Here is a 12,737-nt window from a genome sequence, read left to right on the forward strand (position 1 = left end):
TGCCTGGTAAAGAAATTCTTCCTCAAGGTGTTATGAGAGCTGATAGCAGAGAGCTCCCCTCATGCACTTGTGCCTCCCCTCCTCACTGGAGGGGCTGTGGAGGTCTCCTGAGCACTCACCACCTGTCAGCCCTCCAGGCAGCACGTGGGGGCTGATGTCCCAGAGGCAGACAGTGTGCTTTGGGGTCGATCTTGCAGGTCCACCAGTGACATCAATCCACAGCTGCTTGTGTTTTGTTCTGGGAAATATTTAGGGTTAAGATAGCTGAAGGTTTGTGCTGAAAGCCAACACCTTTTACCACCAAAGCAAGCTTCAGGGATTGGAGACATATTTAAATAATGCATATTTTATTACTGAAGCAGATGGGACTATGCCATTAGATGTGCCACTTCAAAGCCAGCTGTGCATCCTGCTCTCTCTCCTTCCTCCCCCTTTACCCCTCTTGCTCTGCCCCTACCACACATCCACCCAGTGTGGTGAGTTCTCAGCTTGTCACAGCTGCCTTGCAAACGAAAGACACTCACACAGCTATCAGGTCATTTCTCCATGTCATACCACAGTGCTTTAACCCCTCCCACCCCAAATTGTGCCAGATGAGCCACATACCATTGAGCTGCAGATCATCTGCCAAGTGGCTGCTGTTTAAAGGAGACCACAGGCATTCCCAGTTCTTACTTTAGAGGCTAAACCCACCAAGAGTTCACATTGCATGAGTCAGGTAAATGCCAAAAATGCTTTCTAGGATATCTGTAATGGGTTTCCTCCATGGCTGCTCACAGGATGTACTCCCTTGCCTACACTCTCTTACCGCCCTCGGATCACGGGTTCCCAGGAAGACACCAGGCAAAGCTCAGCCTTACCAGGGGTGGTTCTGGCCTCCAGTCCCTCCCTGCTTTGACTCCACTTTGCATATATGTTTTCACCCCATAAGCATTTTTTTTTACTTTATATGAGCCTTAGCAAATCCTTGCCCTATAGATACTCATCCCCTACAGCTATAGACACAGATAATGAAATAGACAGTGAGGAGTAGACACTATAATGCGAAACTAAATGTCCAATTAGAATTTGATGAGGAAGTGTGAAATAAAACACATTAAACAGAATTAGAAGGTAGTACCAAAAAATCAATTTCCCATTACATTCAGTGGTTACCTTTTTTTTTCTGACACCCAATGTTAAGAGCATCAATTACAAACATGATTTACTCCTTTACAGTCTGATTCAGAGTTCAAAGCAAAAACTTGCGCTACAGAATATGAATTAGCCCAGTGATCACAGGGGAAAAAACAGTGCCCTGCAGGTCTCTTCAGGCTGGCTTTGAAAAGTGCTCCACCAACGCAGGCTGAGGGAAATTACACTGTATGCTGTTAGGGAGAAGGGAGTGATTTTGGAGCAGCCTGTTAATTTACTCAAAGCAAGAGGTGATCTCAGCTGGTGCAGAAGGTATGTAGCTGGACTTGGGAAGAGCCATGGAAATGTTTCCAATGAAAAGTGAACATCTGACCTCAAAAGATTTGCCTTTGTGGATGTGCCCAGGAGATGCAAGGCTGGGACCACAAAATGCATCCCTCACTGAGCTTCTGTAAGAGGCTCCATATCATGGATCATAAAAGAGGAGGAAAAGCCACTTGTGGAAGACTTCAGGACAAGTAGGCACAAGCATGATTTCTCCTTTATTTCACCTTCTTAACAGGGTCTTAGTCTTATATGTGTACCTTGAAACTGTGATAGAACCATAGAATCATCAGGAGGAGACCTCTAGGGTCATCAGTTCCAACCATTAACCTGTCACTGCTGTAACCCCTAAACCCTAAACCATATTTTCCAGTGCTAGATCCAGATGCCTCTCAAACACTTCCAGGGATGGTGACTCTACCAATTCCCTGGGCAAACCTATTCCAATGCCTGATCATCCTAACAGTGAAAAAAATTTCCTAATATCTAATCTGAATCTCCCCTGTCTCATCTTATGGCCATGATGCACATAGAGTTATTTGAAGCTACCACACAGAGGCATTTCATTTGCAGGCAGTGGTGATCCTTGATCCATGACATTGAGCCATGCTTGCAGGGTCTGTAAGTCCATGAGGCTTCACTTCTACCTCCCACAGACAGTAAGATGCATCACTGGTGAGCTGCATGTGCAGTGGTAACAGCAACCTATGGGCCATAGACATGAAATCTCATCAGCAGTGCAAGGCAGGGGTAGATTTCTGGTAGTAGGTAGGATGATAAGGAGCATGCCTAAATCCTGAGATAGACAAAGAAAAGTGCAATACCTGGTGAGAAACAACCCTGCAAAGCCATCTCCCTGAACTGGCAGACACACATGCACAGAAAAAGCAGGGAAAGAAATCAGTTACCTCTTTCATCTTCCTTCATAACTCACAGTGTAAGTACATCTTAAGAAACAAAGGGAGAGGAGTGCTATGAAAAGATGAGCACTGCATCTAATACTTTGGGCAGAACCTCCTTTTGAAGATGCTGTGGCAGCTTCCTCATGTTTGTCTATGTTCTAAACCTTTTGCACGTTGTTCTGAGAGCCAAACATGAACCACATTGTTTTGTGTTGCAAAGCACAGACACCCATATACACTGAAAAGAAGATATATGGAGAGAGAATAATGGGTTCTTTAATGGTTATCGGCATCCCTCATCTTGAACCCAAGAGTTTAAAGTCAATTTCAGCTGTCTTGGATTGTCTCTTGCTTGTATAGAGCCTGTAAGGAAACTGTTAATTCAGAACCCCCCTAGCTGTGATCATTAATGGACCACATTTGGTGCTGAACCAAGCTCCAGTCTCTGGAGAGCACTGGAGCTCAGCCTTAGGGCACTGGGGTTTTGGGTGCTGCTCTGTATCCACATTCCTCTTTTTGTGACTGTCTTTTTCACCTGATGGAGGGGAGGGGAACTCGTAGCAGTTAATTTCTTAATTTCACCCTCATTTACCCTCTTCCCCCTTCTACAAATGCTGCAATATAATGTGGTTTCAGTAGAGCAATGCTTTGCAAATTTGGCTCAAGGAGACACTGAGCAAACAGCTTTGCAGAGAGCTTCAAGTCAGCTGTCAGAAGGGGCAGTTTGGTCTCTGTGCAAGCAATACTCACATTCCAAACTGCATTAGAGAGAAGCCGGTGGGGTTTTATGCATTTTTATTATCAGTTCCAGATTAGGAATCTGGTGCTATCTTTTTCTTAAAGTCTTTGTTTGCAGCAGAATTTATATTCTAAAACAAAACCAGGATTGTGATGTTTTTCTCTCGCTAGCTTGCTCTTTTTTTCCTCTTTTTTTTCCTCCTCTCCCTGGCTTTACTCCAAGGACCTTTTCTGCTTGTTCGTTGCACTCTCAAGATGCAGCACCGGATGGTTACAGCAGTGCTGGTAGCACTGGTGCAGGTTTCTCAGAGTTTCCCTGCCCTGTACCACCGAGGCTGGTGGAGGCTGTTAAGGGAAGGAGATAGCTGTGGAAAATGTGACCTGGCTCTGTGCTCTGAGCCCAAGGACTGTCCAGCCGGGACTGTGCTGGATCGCTGCGGCTGCTGCCCGGAGTGTGGCAATGTGGAAGGTCAGATCTGCGACCTGGACCAGGGCAATCATTTTTATGGGCAATGTGGGGATGACCTCGAGTGCAGGTTGGATGCTGATGAAGCAAGGTTTGGGGAAGTCCCCGAGCCCCAGTGTGTGTGCAAATCTCAAGAGAGCATCTGTGGATCTGAAGGGAAAACCTACGAGAACATCTGTCAATTCAACAAGGCTTATGCTGCGAAAAGAAATATCAGCATGAAACATAAAGGGCCATGTGAATCAGGTAACGTGTGCAGAGGCACTTCCAAACTGAAAACAGAGCTGATTCTTATTTTCAGATGTGTTACTAGCTGCTTAGTCTAACTTTATTAAACTAATACTGCCTTTTTGTTATAATTATCATTATTCTGTTATAATACTACTTTGTGCTAAACATGTGGTTCAGGAACTGGTGCTTAATCTTGTCTGTCATAAGCCTCTATATTAGACTAGTGAATTAAATCACATTGTGACTAATAAGCCATTGATATACAGACTGGCTCTGCTCTGAATGGTCAGAGTTTGAGGTATTTTCTGCAGAAGTTGTGTGTGTAGTTAGAAATAGGTAAACAGATAGGATAGGGTGGGAGAAATGGGCAAATGATTATTATTATTATAAAAGGACTGACCTAATTTTAAAGTGGTGATAGTAAGGCAGATATCATTCATAGTAAGGCAGATATCATTCAGATACATTCATACACTCGCATGTACATGTATATATGTGTGTATATAGATATATATGTATATATGCATGTCTGCATGCACCTCTGTAGGTATGGTAAGCAGTGAAGCAGGGGCAAGAGAAGAAGGTAGGGCTAAATTAACAGCTCTTTTCTTTTTACAATCAAAGATCCAAAATAATCCAATTTCAGAATCATCATAAAATCTAGCTAACCCATGAAACAGAAATCCAAATACTAGGACAAAATGTAGCTGAAAATTGTTTACAGTGCATGAATTGTCTGTGATGATTGTTAGTGGAAGGATCCTTAGCTGGGTTTATGGGGGAATCCTGTCTCCTGCTCATATGCTGTTCCCATTCTTTGCATTATTTCAAGTTGTTACTCCTGGGCACCTTTCACCTGAGACATGTGAATATAAAATGAACAGGTGAACAGGCTTTGGTTTCCTGAAGTAGGTAGAAGAGGTCTGTGGGTCACAAATAGGTCACAGCTCTGGGAATCCAAAATTGCAGCTCTGACAAAGGTCCATACATGGGAGTAACTTGGGTATGTTTTACCCACTGCTTGCTAGCAGCCTTAGACTGTGTGCTGTGCTTTTACGTTGAATGCACACTGGATATTGAATACTTAAAAGGAAAAGCAATGAATAGCTAATACCAGGCTTCTTTCCTCTTTCTCTATCTGCAAAGAAAGATCCATTAAAGAATCCCTTATTTGCCATCAGGGTATTTGCCAGCTGAGAAATGAGGCTCATCAGTAAAGAGACTTTCAGAAAACTCAAGGCACACCAGCCTGCAGCAGGACTAAGAGCCTGTTAGCCTCGGGTGGGTGTTCTTGGTTGGGATTAAATTAGCACTAGTTCTTGTGACATAACCCATCCAGAAAGATTTCAGCCAGAAATGCCACTCCATTAGCCAGTGCCAGGAACTTTGCAGCAGAGGCAGCTGCTCCGGCACACACGCTTGAAGTTTGGTTCCTATACTTAATTAAACAGAGCTGGCTGTGGACAAGAAACTTTGATTTGGAGGTGTACCCATATTAAATGCTGGTGTTGTCATCCTCCAGGCCTCCAGGTGCCCCTGAGGCACATCACACTGCTCCTCAAGCAGGAGGGGTGAGCTCAGCTGCTTAGCACGCGGGTGTCACCCCCAGTGCCTTCCCACTGCTTTCCTGGGTCCCCAGAAAGGCTGGACCCTCTCTTCAGGAATGCAGAGAACATCCTAGGACTGCTCAGCTTCCTGAACTGCACAGAAGCCTGGGGAAAGTTCATAGCCCCGACAGTGTTGGGCAGAGTTTAGCTGAGAAAACAGGGGCCCATGCCCTTGGCTGCAGCAGGCTGGGAGCCTGGGAGGGTGCTGGGCTGGCAGGGAGGGGGCACAGTGCCCATCTCCTCCACGTTCAAGCAGCAGGACACAGGTGCTGCCAGGAGGGCACTATGCCTCGGCCCCTGGAGGAGTCCACCAGTCCCCACCATCCCTGCCCACAGCTCTCCAGGCATGCCAAAGTGCACCCTGGTTCCCACTGGTTTCTCGTGGCTGCAGCGGATGATAAAAGGCAGCAGGGAGTCTGGCTCTAGGAGAAGCAAACTTGCTGCAGCAGTGGCTTTTGCTGACTCCAATTTGCATGAGGAACAAACACTGAGCACTGTGGGGTTTCGGTACCAAACTATAAATATAACCTTCACTCCCCTCAAAGTACTTTGTTCTGTTATTTCTCCTTCAAAGCATCTGCTGTTTCCTATTGATGCCAAATGGATTAATTGTATACAGCAACCAATGAATAAATAAATAACAATAAACTCCTTTCATCAGAAGAGTACAGCCTTTCATCTTTCCTCTACCATCAGAAAAAGGAGAAAAAGGCCTATCCCCCTAAAGAAACAGTGGGAAAGCCTTTCTTTTCCTGAAAGCTACTTTCGATCAGTTTATCCAATAATTTACCAAGGTTACTAAGTACATAGATTATATACAGATTCTCCACACTTAACCCATCCCCATTTACATTCAAACCTCTCTCACTGACAATTTAACACACTAACAGAACAATCCTCTTTTTGTTCAGCTGTGTCACATGGTTCACTTTAAATGCAAATTTTGGAGTAAAACCAAGTAAACAAGCCACGAAATTTTCCGTCATTTTCATCAAACCACACACAGATTAGCAAAAATTAATAATATACAATATGAGAAAAAAATTCCTATGAATGATGTAATTCATTAGTCTGGAGTGCTACTGGGTTGATTGTGAAAGGTGAAGCAGTGTTTTTGACTATTCTTGGCTTCTGATTTATGTCTTCTGTAACACGTGGATAATTCATGACTGGGACTGTAAAAGGAAAGGAGCAACTCCTGCCCTCCTGGACACCAAGACATCAGAACCCTTTCTATAGCTATCGACAAATCTACCATCTATGAATCTCCTATCTATGTATCTATGTGCATACTCCAGGAAGCAAAGTGACAGGTTATCATAACAGTAAAGCTCTGTTTCTAATCGGTTCTGCAAAGTCCCCACAGATATGCACAGAGGAATTTGTCAGAACGCAGAACCTGAAACACTCAAAAGTGTTCATAAATTTCTCTTAAAGTGCTGCATCGTTACTTCAATTTTCTTCCACAAAATACAGCCAAACGGAGTTGTGAGACATGTATTGTTGTATTTCTGAAGGCACTTTATGTTCAAGTGGGTAATGCAAGTATTTGTTGTGTGCTCAGGTTCAGAAAAGGCAATTTGGTTAGATCAGAACTACTGTGTGCTCTGAGTTTGAGCTCACATGACGCAGTCCTGGTCAGCCCTAGCTCAGACCTGGGCCTCACATCATCTCAGGCACTCCCAAGCTCTCTGCTGTGCTTTCCTCGCAGAGGATGCAGCAGAGGGATTTCAGTGCTGAATTCACCTCGGTGTACGGTGGGCAGTGCTGGACAGCCACAGTGCAGCTCTGTAATTCAGACCCGTGTGTGCTCCAGGCTGTGGCTGTGCTCCCCTGGGCTGAGGGCAGTCACACACGACCCCTCTGAGTGCTGCCAGGGGATCCACAGGGCACCTGAGACAGCACAGGACAAAAATACTCACCAGGCAACATCTGCCTCTTTACAAAGTTTTTTACACTGTCTCTGTGCAGGAACCATTTAAAGAATTCCTGTGAGTCAACAGAGACATTTGGGGGGGGAGGTTACATTTTAAGCTTAACTACAGTGGATCCATCATTAAATGGAGTGTGGATGCACTGAGCTTTAAGATTTCAAGGTGTGTTTTAATATCAGACCCTCTGTGATCAGTTCATAGACAAAAAAACATTTGCATCCAAGATATTCAGTCAATGCTGATTTGAATACAAGATTTTTGAAATAACAGAGATTCTGGATGTACAGATCTCACAAAAGAACAAGCATTTAAGGGTTCATGCATCCTACTTTGAAAAAGCTTACTTCTGAAGAGTAGCAGGATTGTTTAATGAGGCATTTATAAACGAGGCCATAGATAGATCTTTTGCAATTAATTTCAATCAGTATGCATTGGATATTTTCCGCACAGACTTACCAATCCTGAAAAACTAACAAATGTGTCAGAAATTATTGCTTGAAAACATGGAACAGGTTGTTATAATTTCAAGTGCTGAAGCATAAGTGCTGTACCTATGTATGAATTCAAATATTGCAAGCAAAAATATATTAATTATTTACTGTAAGTTTCTAATTCCGAGCATCCGTGCAAAAATAAAGAAAATAATTAAATACAAGCCCAATGGCCCAGAAAATGCATTCCTTTTTAAGCACTGGTCTGGAAATAGATAGAAAACAGATTTTCAGAAGGAAAAACATTTCTTGTTGAGGACAAATAGATCAGGAATAAAACCCCAGAGATCTCCAAAACAGGAAATCTGTGATAACAGTAAATAAGCTATTTTGCTCTCTGAGCTAAACATCATCATCGCCTGTTAACACTTAGTATGTTCATACATGCTCACGGTGGGATATGTCCTGAAATGATCAAGGAGGCATCGAGGGATGCTTCATTTTCCCACTGCCTCCAAGCCCAGGGCTGGCTCCATCTCGTGGTTACTGGCAGCTTGTGCTGCGGGAACAGAGCAAAGAATTCCGAGGCAGTTAATAAACATTGCAGGGGGATGAGGGTAGAGAGCAATAGGAAACAAGTACGTGGAAGTGTAGTAGTTATCAGAAACATAACACAAAACCTTATGCAAATAACTGAATTTCAATTCTGTTCATTCCTTATCTCATAACAAGAACACAGGATGAAACTGATAACAACTGAAGATGTGTGAAATGCATTAATGCTGTTATTCCCATGACTTGTGGCAGGGAGTTCCATGGGTAGCAGAGTGAGATGAGGCTTTAGCAAGTTCAGTCCATGGCGACAGCTCATGGGGCAAACTAAACTCTTAATTTCACCTCAACTTTCATGACCATGCTCAAGCAGAAGGACAGATGGGTCCTATGAATAAGAGTTTTTAAAAAGCACAGCCACAAGGTGTTCTGAGCTTTAAAAGCTGCTTGGAATCACATGGATCATCACAATGTGTGAGTGGCAAAAGGTAAATGGACATGAAGCAGGAATTAGCGTTACGTGATTTTGTGGTTGTGTTCCCTTGCACACTGTCTTCTAAAGCCCTGCTCTCGGTTCTTTGCAGCTCCTGTTATTTCTATGCCACCTCAGGATGCCCAGAATTACACTGGAAATGATGTCATTTTTGGCTGTGAGGTGTCAGCCTATCCTATGCCACACCTTGAATGGAAAAAAAAGGGGAATAAAATGTTTCTGCCTGGAGATGACACCCACGTCTCAGTTCAGGTAAAACCTGACCTTTCCATGGCATGGGGTTCAGGATGAGGAGCAGGGGGGTTAAGCTGGGAACTCCACCCACAAAACACAGTAGTGTTGCAACAAATAGGTTCCCAGCTCTGGGATGATCCTACTTGAGCAGGGAGGATGGACCAGATGACCCACTGTGGTCCCTTCCAGACTAACTGGTTCTGTGAGTCTGTGTAATAGGAGCCCTCTGACCACACAAAGAACGATGATTTCAGTCAGTGCAAGCATCATTGCTTTGGCAGTCCCAGCAGAAGGAACAACAGCCAAGGTACCATCTGGCCTGCTTCAGGGACAGAAAAGATGGAAGAGCCTCTTTATGTAGGTTTGATTCTGAAAAAACTGAGCAAACATATAAATGGAACAATTTAGGCTAGTGCTTGGAAGAAGGAGCATTCTGGGAAGGATGGCTCTTGCCAGCACTTTTTCTACTCTTGATGCAGAAGGTTGCAATGATATTAATTCACCCATGATTATTTTGAGATATATCCTAGTGTCTCCTAGCTACTTCATCTCAACCATTTCTTTCCTTCTCCAAGGCAAGAGGAGGGCCCCAGAAGTATGGTGTGACAGGCTGGCTGCAGATTCAAGGCCTCAAAAAATCAGACGAAGGCATTTATATCTGCCACACCAAAAACAAGCATGGTGCAACATATGCCTCTGCAAGACTGAAAGTCATTGATGGTAATTGTTTTCTTTATTTGGATGTAAAAGACACAAAAATACAGACAAGCAGGCTGCAAAGGATGGCATTGTCAGAATGCAAAACAAGGATAGGTGCAATCACCCAAAGCTGCCTCTATTTTAACTTTTCTGTGTGCTTTTACTTTATCCCCTAGCAGGTTAATATTGTAATATTTTGCTGCAAATTATACCAGCTTCCAGAAAAGAGAAACCTGTGGATTAAAGCCATACAGCTGAGACACATGTTATTCCACTATCCTACATAAGTCCTTTGATGTTAGTAGGACCCAGAGCAACAGCTGGTGCAGCTGGGGGAATCTTTGAACCATGGCAGGTTTGCTTAGCTATTTGTTTTTCAAGAAATTTGGAAGGAAATAGTTGTTATTCCTTAATGAGAGAGTTTGGAAAGATGTAAGAAATAACTTTGCTGTTGTTTTGCATTGGGCCCAGACCTGCAGAATAACATCCTTCTTCCTCCAGGGAGAACTGGCTTTCCTGGCAAATCCAGGATACAGATTCATTGTCTTATATTTGCCTTCTGGTCTAGAGGAGTTTGTCACTGGTCTAGTTTCTGCAAGTGACTTCCAAAGCTTTATTGGCTCTTGTAATACTTGCAGGTGCAGAGGACCTCATTCTTTACTATATTGGGAATTAAATGTATTTTCAACATGTCCTGAGGACAGGAAAGACATGGACCTGTTAGAAGGGGTCCAGAGGAGGCCATGAAGATGCTCCGAGGGAGGAGCACCTCTGCTATGGAGACAGGCTGGGAGAGTTGGGGGTGTGCAGTCTGGAGAAGAGAAGGCAAGGCTCTAACTTGGGAGCCCCTGCCAGTGCCTCAAGGGGGCTTATGAAAAGGATGGAGAGGGACCTTTTATACAGGCAGATAGTGACAGGACAAGGGGGAATGGTTTTAAACTAAAATAGGATAGATTTCAATTAGAGCAACCTGGGCTAGTGGAAGGTTTCCCTGCCCATGTCAGGGGATGGAATGAGATGATCTTTAATGTCCCTTCCAACTCAAACCAGTCTGGGATTCCATGATTCTGTACAGAAATTTGCTCATGTATCATGAGCTACAGTGGTACGAGGTCAAGTCATTGTACGAAATCCTTTTCATAAATAACTAGGATTCAGAAACACTGACCTTGCTGTACAAATCCAAACCCATACTTTCCTCTTTGTCCCTGTCTTCAACTAATTTAACCTGTGTTAAATTACTTCTTGCAGGTCCATCTCCTGCCTTTGCATTTACTACTGGCAGTAGGAGTGCAAGCTACAGCGTTGAGTATGGGGAATATTACGACAATTCTGATGAGGAAGATGATGAAGACTATGAATCCGGGGACTATGATAATGAAAACAACCCTGAATAACAGCTTTTATACATCTGTTGGCCAATACCTTTCACAGTTATATTTACTAGTAGTCTCTGTACTGTAAATGGCTCTTCTGATAACACACATATTTACTTGTGCATCCATCCACCTTCCTGATACTCAGCTCTGGCTGAAGTGTATCATTGCTACTCACCAGAAATAAGGACAGTTGTAACAGCATACATTTAGACTTAAATAAAATTCTTCAACATGCACCCTGCTACTAAATATATCAAGAGGCCAAATTTTATATTAATTTTTAAAGCCTGCATTATGTTATAAATTCTTTCATGCATTCTAATTTGTCTAGTGAAAATGTCCATAGTTAAACAAAATTTTTACCTTGTATCAATTTCTTTTTTTCTATAATGCACTAAGGAATATCAAGAGATTGTTCACATGGCAACAAGCCTAAGTAGCAAGGTTGCAAAACAGTCTATAATCTCCTTAGTTCATGTTTTCTCATAAGTTTCAGCAAGATTTTCCTTCTCATTTGCAATTTTCTACAGTTAGCCTCATAAAGGGCAAATTATCTTTCTTTTAGGGGTTATTTGGTTTACTTTTAATAGATACATGAAACAATTCCAGTCTAAAGCAAAGTGCTGTTTTACTGGCAAAACTCAAACATTCCCAGAAAAGATTTCTTGTGCATTCAAACAGCTGAAGACAGCTCCTACACTTCCCCTACCAGCACTGGCTCCTTCCCACCAGCCTAGGGAGCAGCTCAGGGTTTGGAATCATTCCTTTCCCTCCCAACAGAGTGGTGTTTGCTGGGCATTTCTGCAGTTCAAAGGTGGCAGCAGCTCTGTAGCTCAGTGTGTGCCCTCCAAAGACACAGATCTACACTGCCCTGGGCTATGCATGAGTTGCTCCTGTCACTGACCCCTCTGTGCTGTGTCCAACTGGGAATGGCAGCAGCAAAGCACTGTTTTCTTTCCAAAACCCACGGGAACACATGCACAGTGTTCAAACTGATCAGCATGAACCAGGCAGCAAAGGCAATGGATTAAAACCCACAACACTTCCAAGTGCAGAGTGAGACCCTGAGAATGTCTCTCGTTGTTTTGGTTAACTCACTACATGAAGTCTGGCTCTGAATTCATGGCTGGGGGAAGACACCATCTATGAAACCCACTTTTGGGGGCAGTTACACCTCTGGTTCCCATTGCCTGAGGACAGGTGAACAGCAGTAAATTACTGAAGGACATTTAGGACTAAGGAAGCAGAAGTTCAGCTTGGAAAGCCTTGGTATCTAGTTGTCTTCATCCAAGGCACAAACTCATGTAGTGACTACATCACGCACCAAGGTAATGATGACTTAAACTCATGATGACAAGGAAGCTTTAAGGGCAATCTTACTGTATGCATACACACACTGTGTAGAAGTTTTAATGTATACACAGTGCATCACAAATTCCTCCTTTAATGTGCTATTTGTGCCCTTTTTTTTTTGCTATTAGGCAGATTTTTCCTTTCAATTTGAACAACATTAAGAAATTGGCTCTAGACTGTGCTTGCCCTGAGGTATGACTGACCTTTGTCCAGGTAGCAAACAAGCAAAGAATAATTTATTTGGTTTCAGACTTCACATC

General features: G+C 43.3%; 1 protein-coding gene across 1 annotated transcript; it reads left to right on the forward strand.

Annotated features, from left to right (window-relative positions):
• Positions 1-3,018: 3,018 nt before the first annotated feature.
• LOC103811816 (kazal-type serine protease inhibitor domain-containing protein 1-like) lies at positions 3,019-11,142 on the forward strand. The gene is made up of 4 exons (XM_009084813.1): positions 3,019-3,810; positions 8,904-9,064; positions 9,622-9,766; positions 10,997-11,142. Exons 1-4 carry the CDS (start codon positions 3,354-3,356, stop codon positions 11,140-11,142), a joined length of 909 nt encoding a protein of 302 aa, XP_009083061.1. The 5' UTR covers positions 3,019-3,353.
• The last annotated feature ends 1,595 nt before the right edge of the window (positions 11,143-12,737 follow it).

The sequence above is a fragment of the Acanthisitta chloris genome, unplaced genomic scaffold, assembly GCF_000695815.1.
Source record: "Acanthisitta chloris isolate BGI_N310 unplaced genomic scaffold, ASM69581v1 scaffold8601, whole genome shotgun sequence".
NCBI lineage: Eukaryota > Metazoa > Chordata > Aves > Passeriformes > Acanthisittidae > Acanthisitta > Acanthisitta chloris.

Coding starts and splice junctions, on each gene's coding strand:
- LOC103811816 (XM_009084813.1), top strand. CDS start 3,354: ATGCAGCACCGGATGGTTACAGCAGTGCTGGTAGCACTGGTGCAGGTT. Junction 3,811..8,903: donor TAAAGGGCCATGTGAATCAG/GTAACGTGTGCA, acceptor GGTTCTTTGCAG/CTCCTGTTATTTCTATGCCA. Junction 9,767..10,996: donor AAGACTGAAAGTCATTGATG/GTAATTGTTTTC, acceptor TACTTCTTGCAG/GTCCATCTCCTGCCTTTGCA.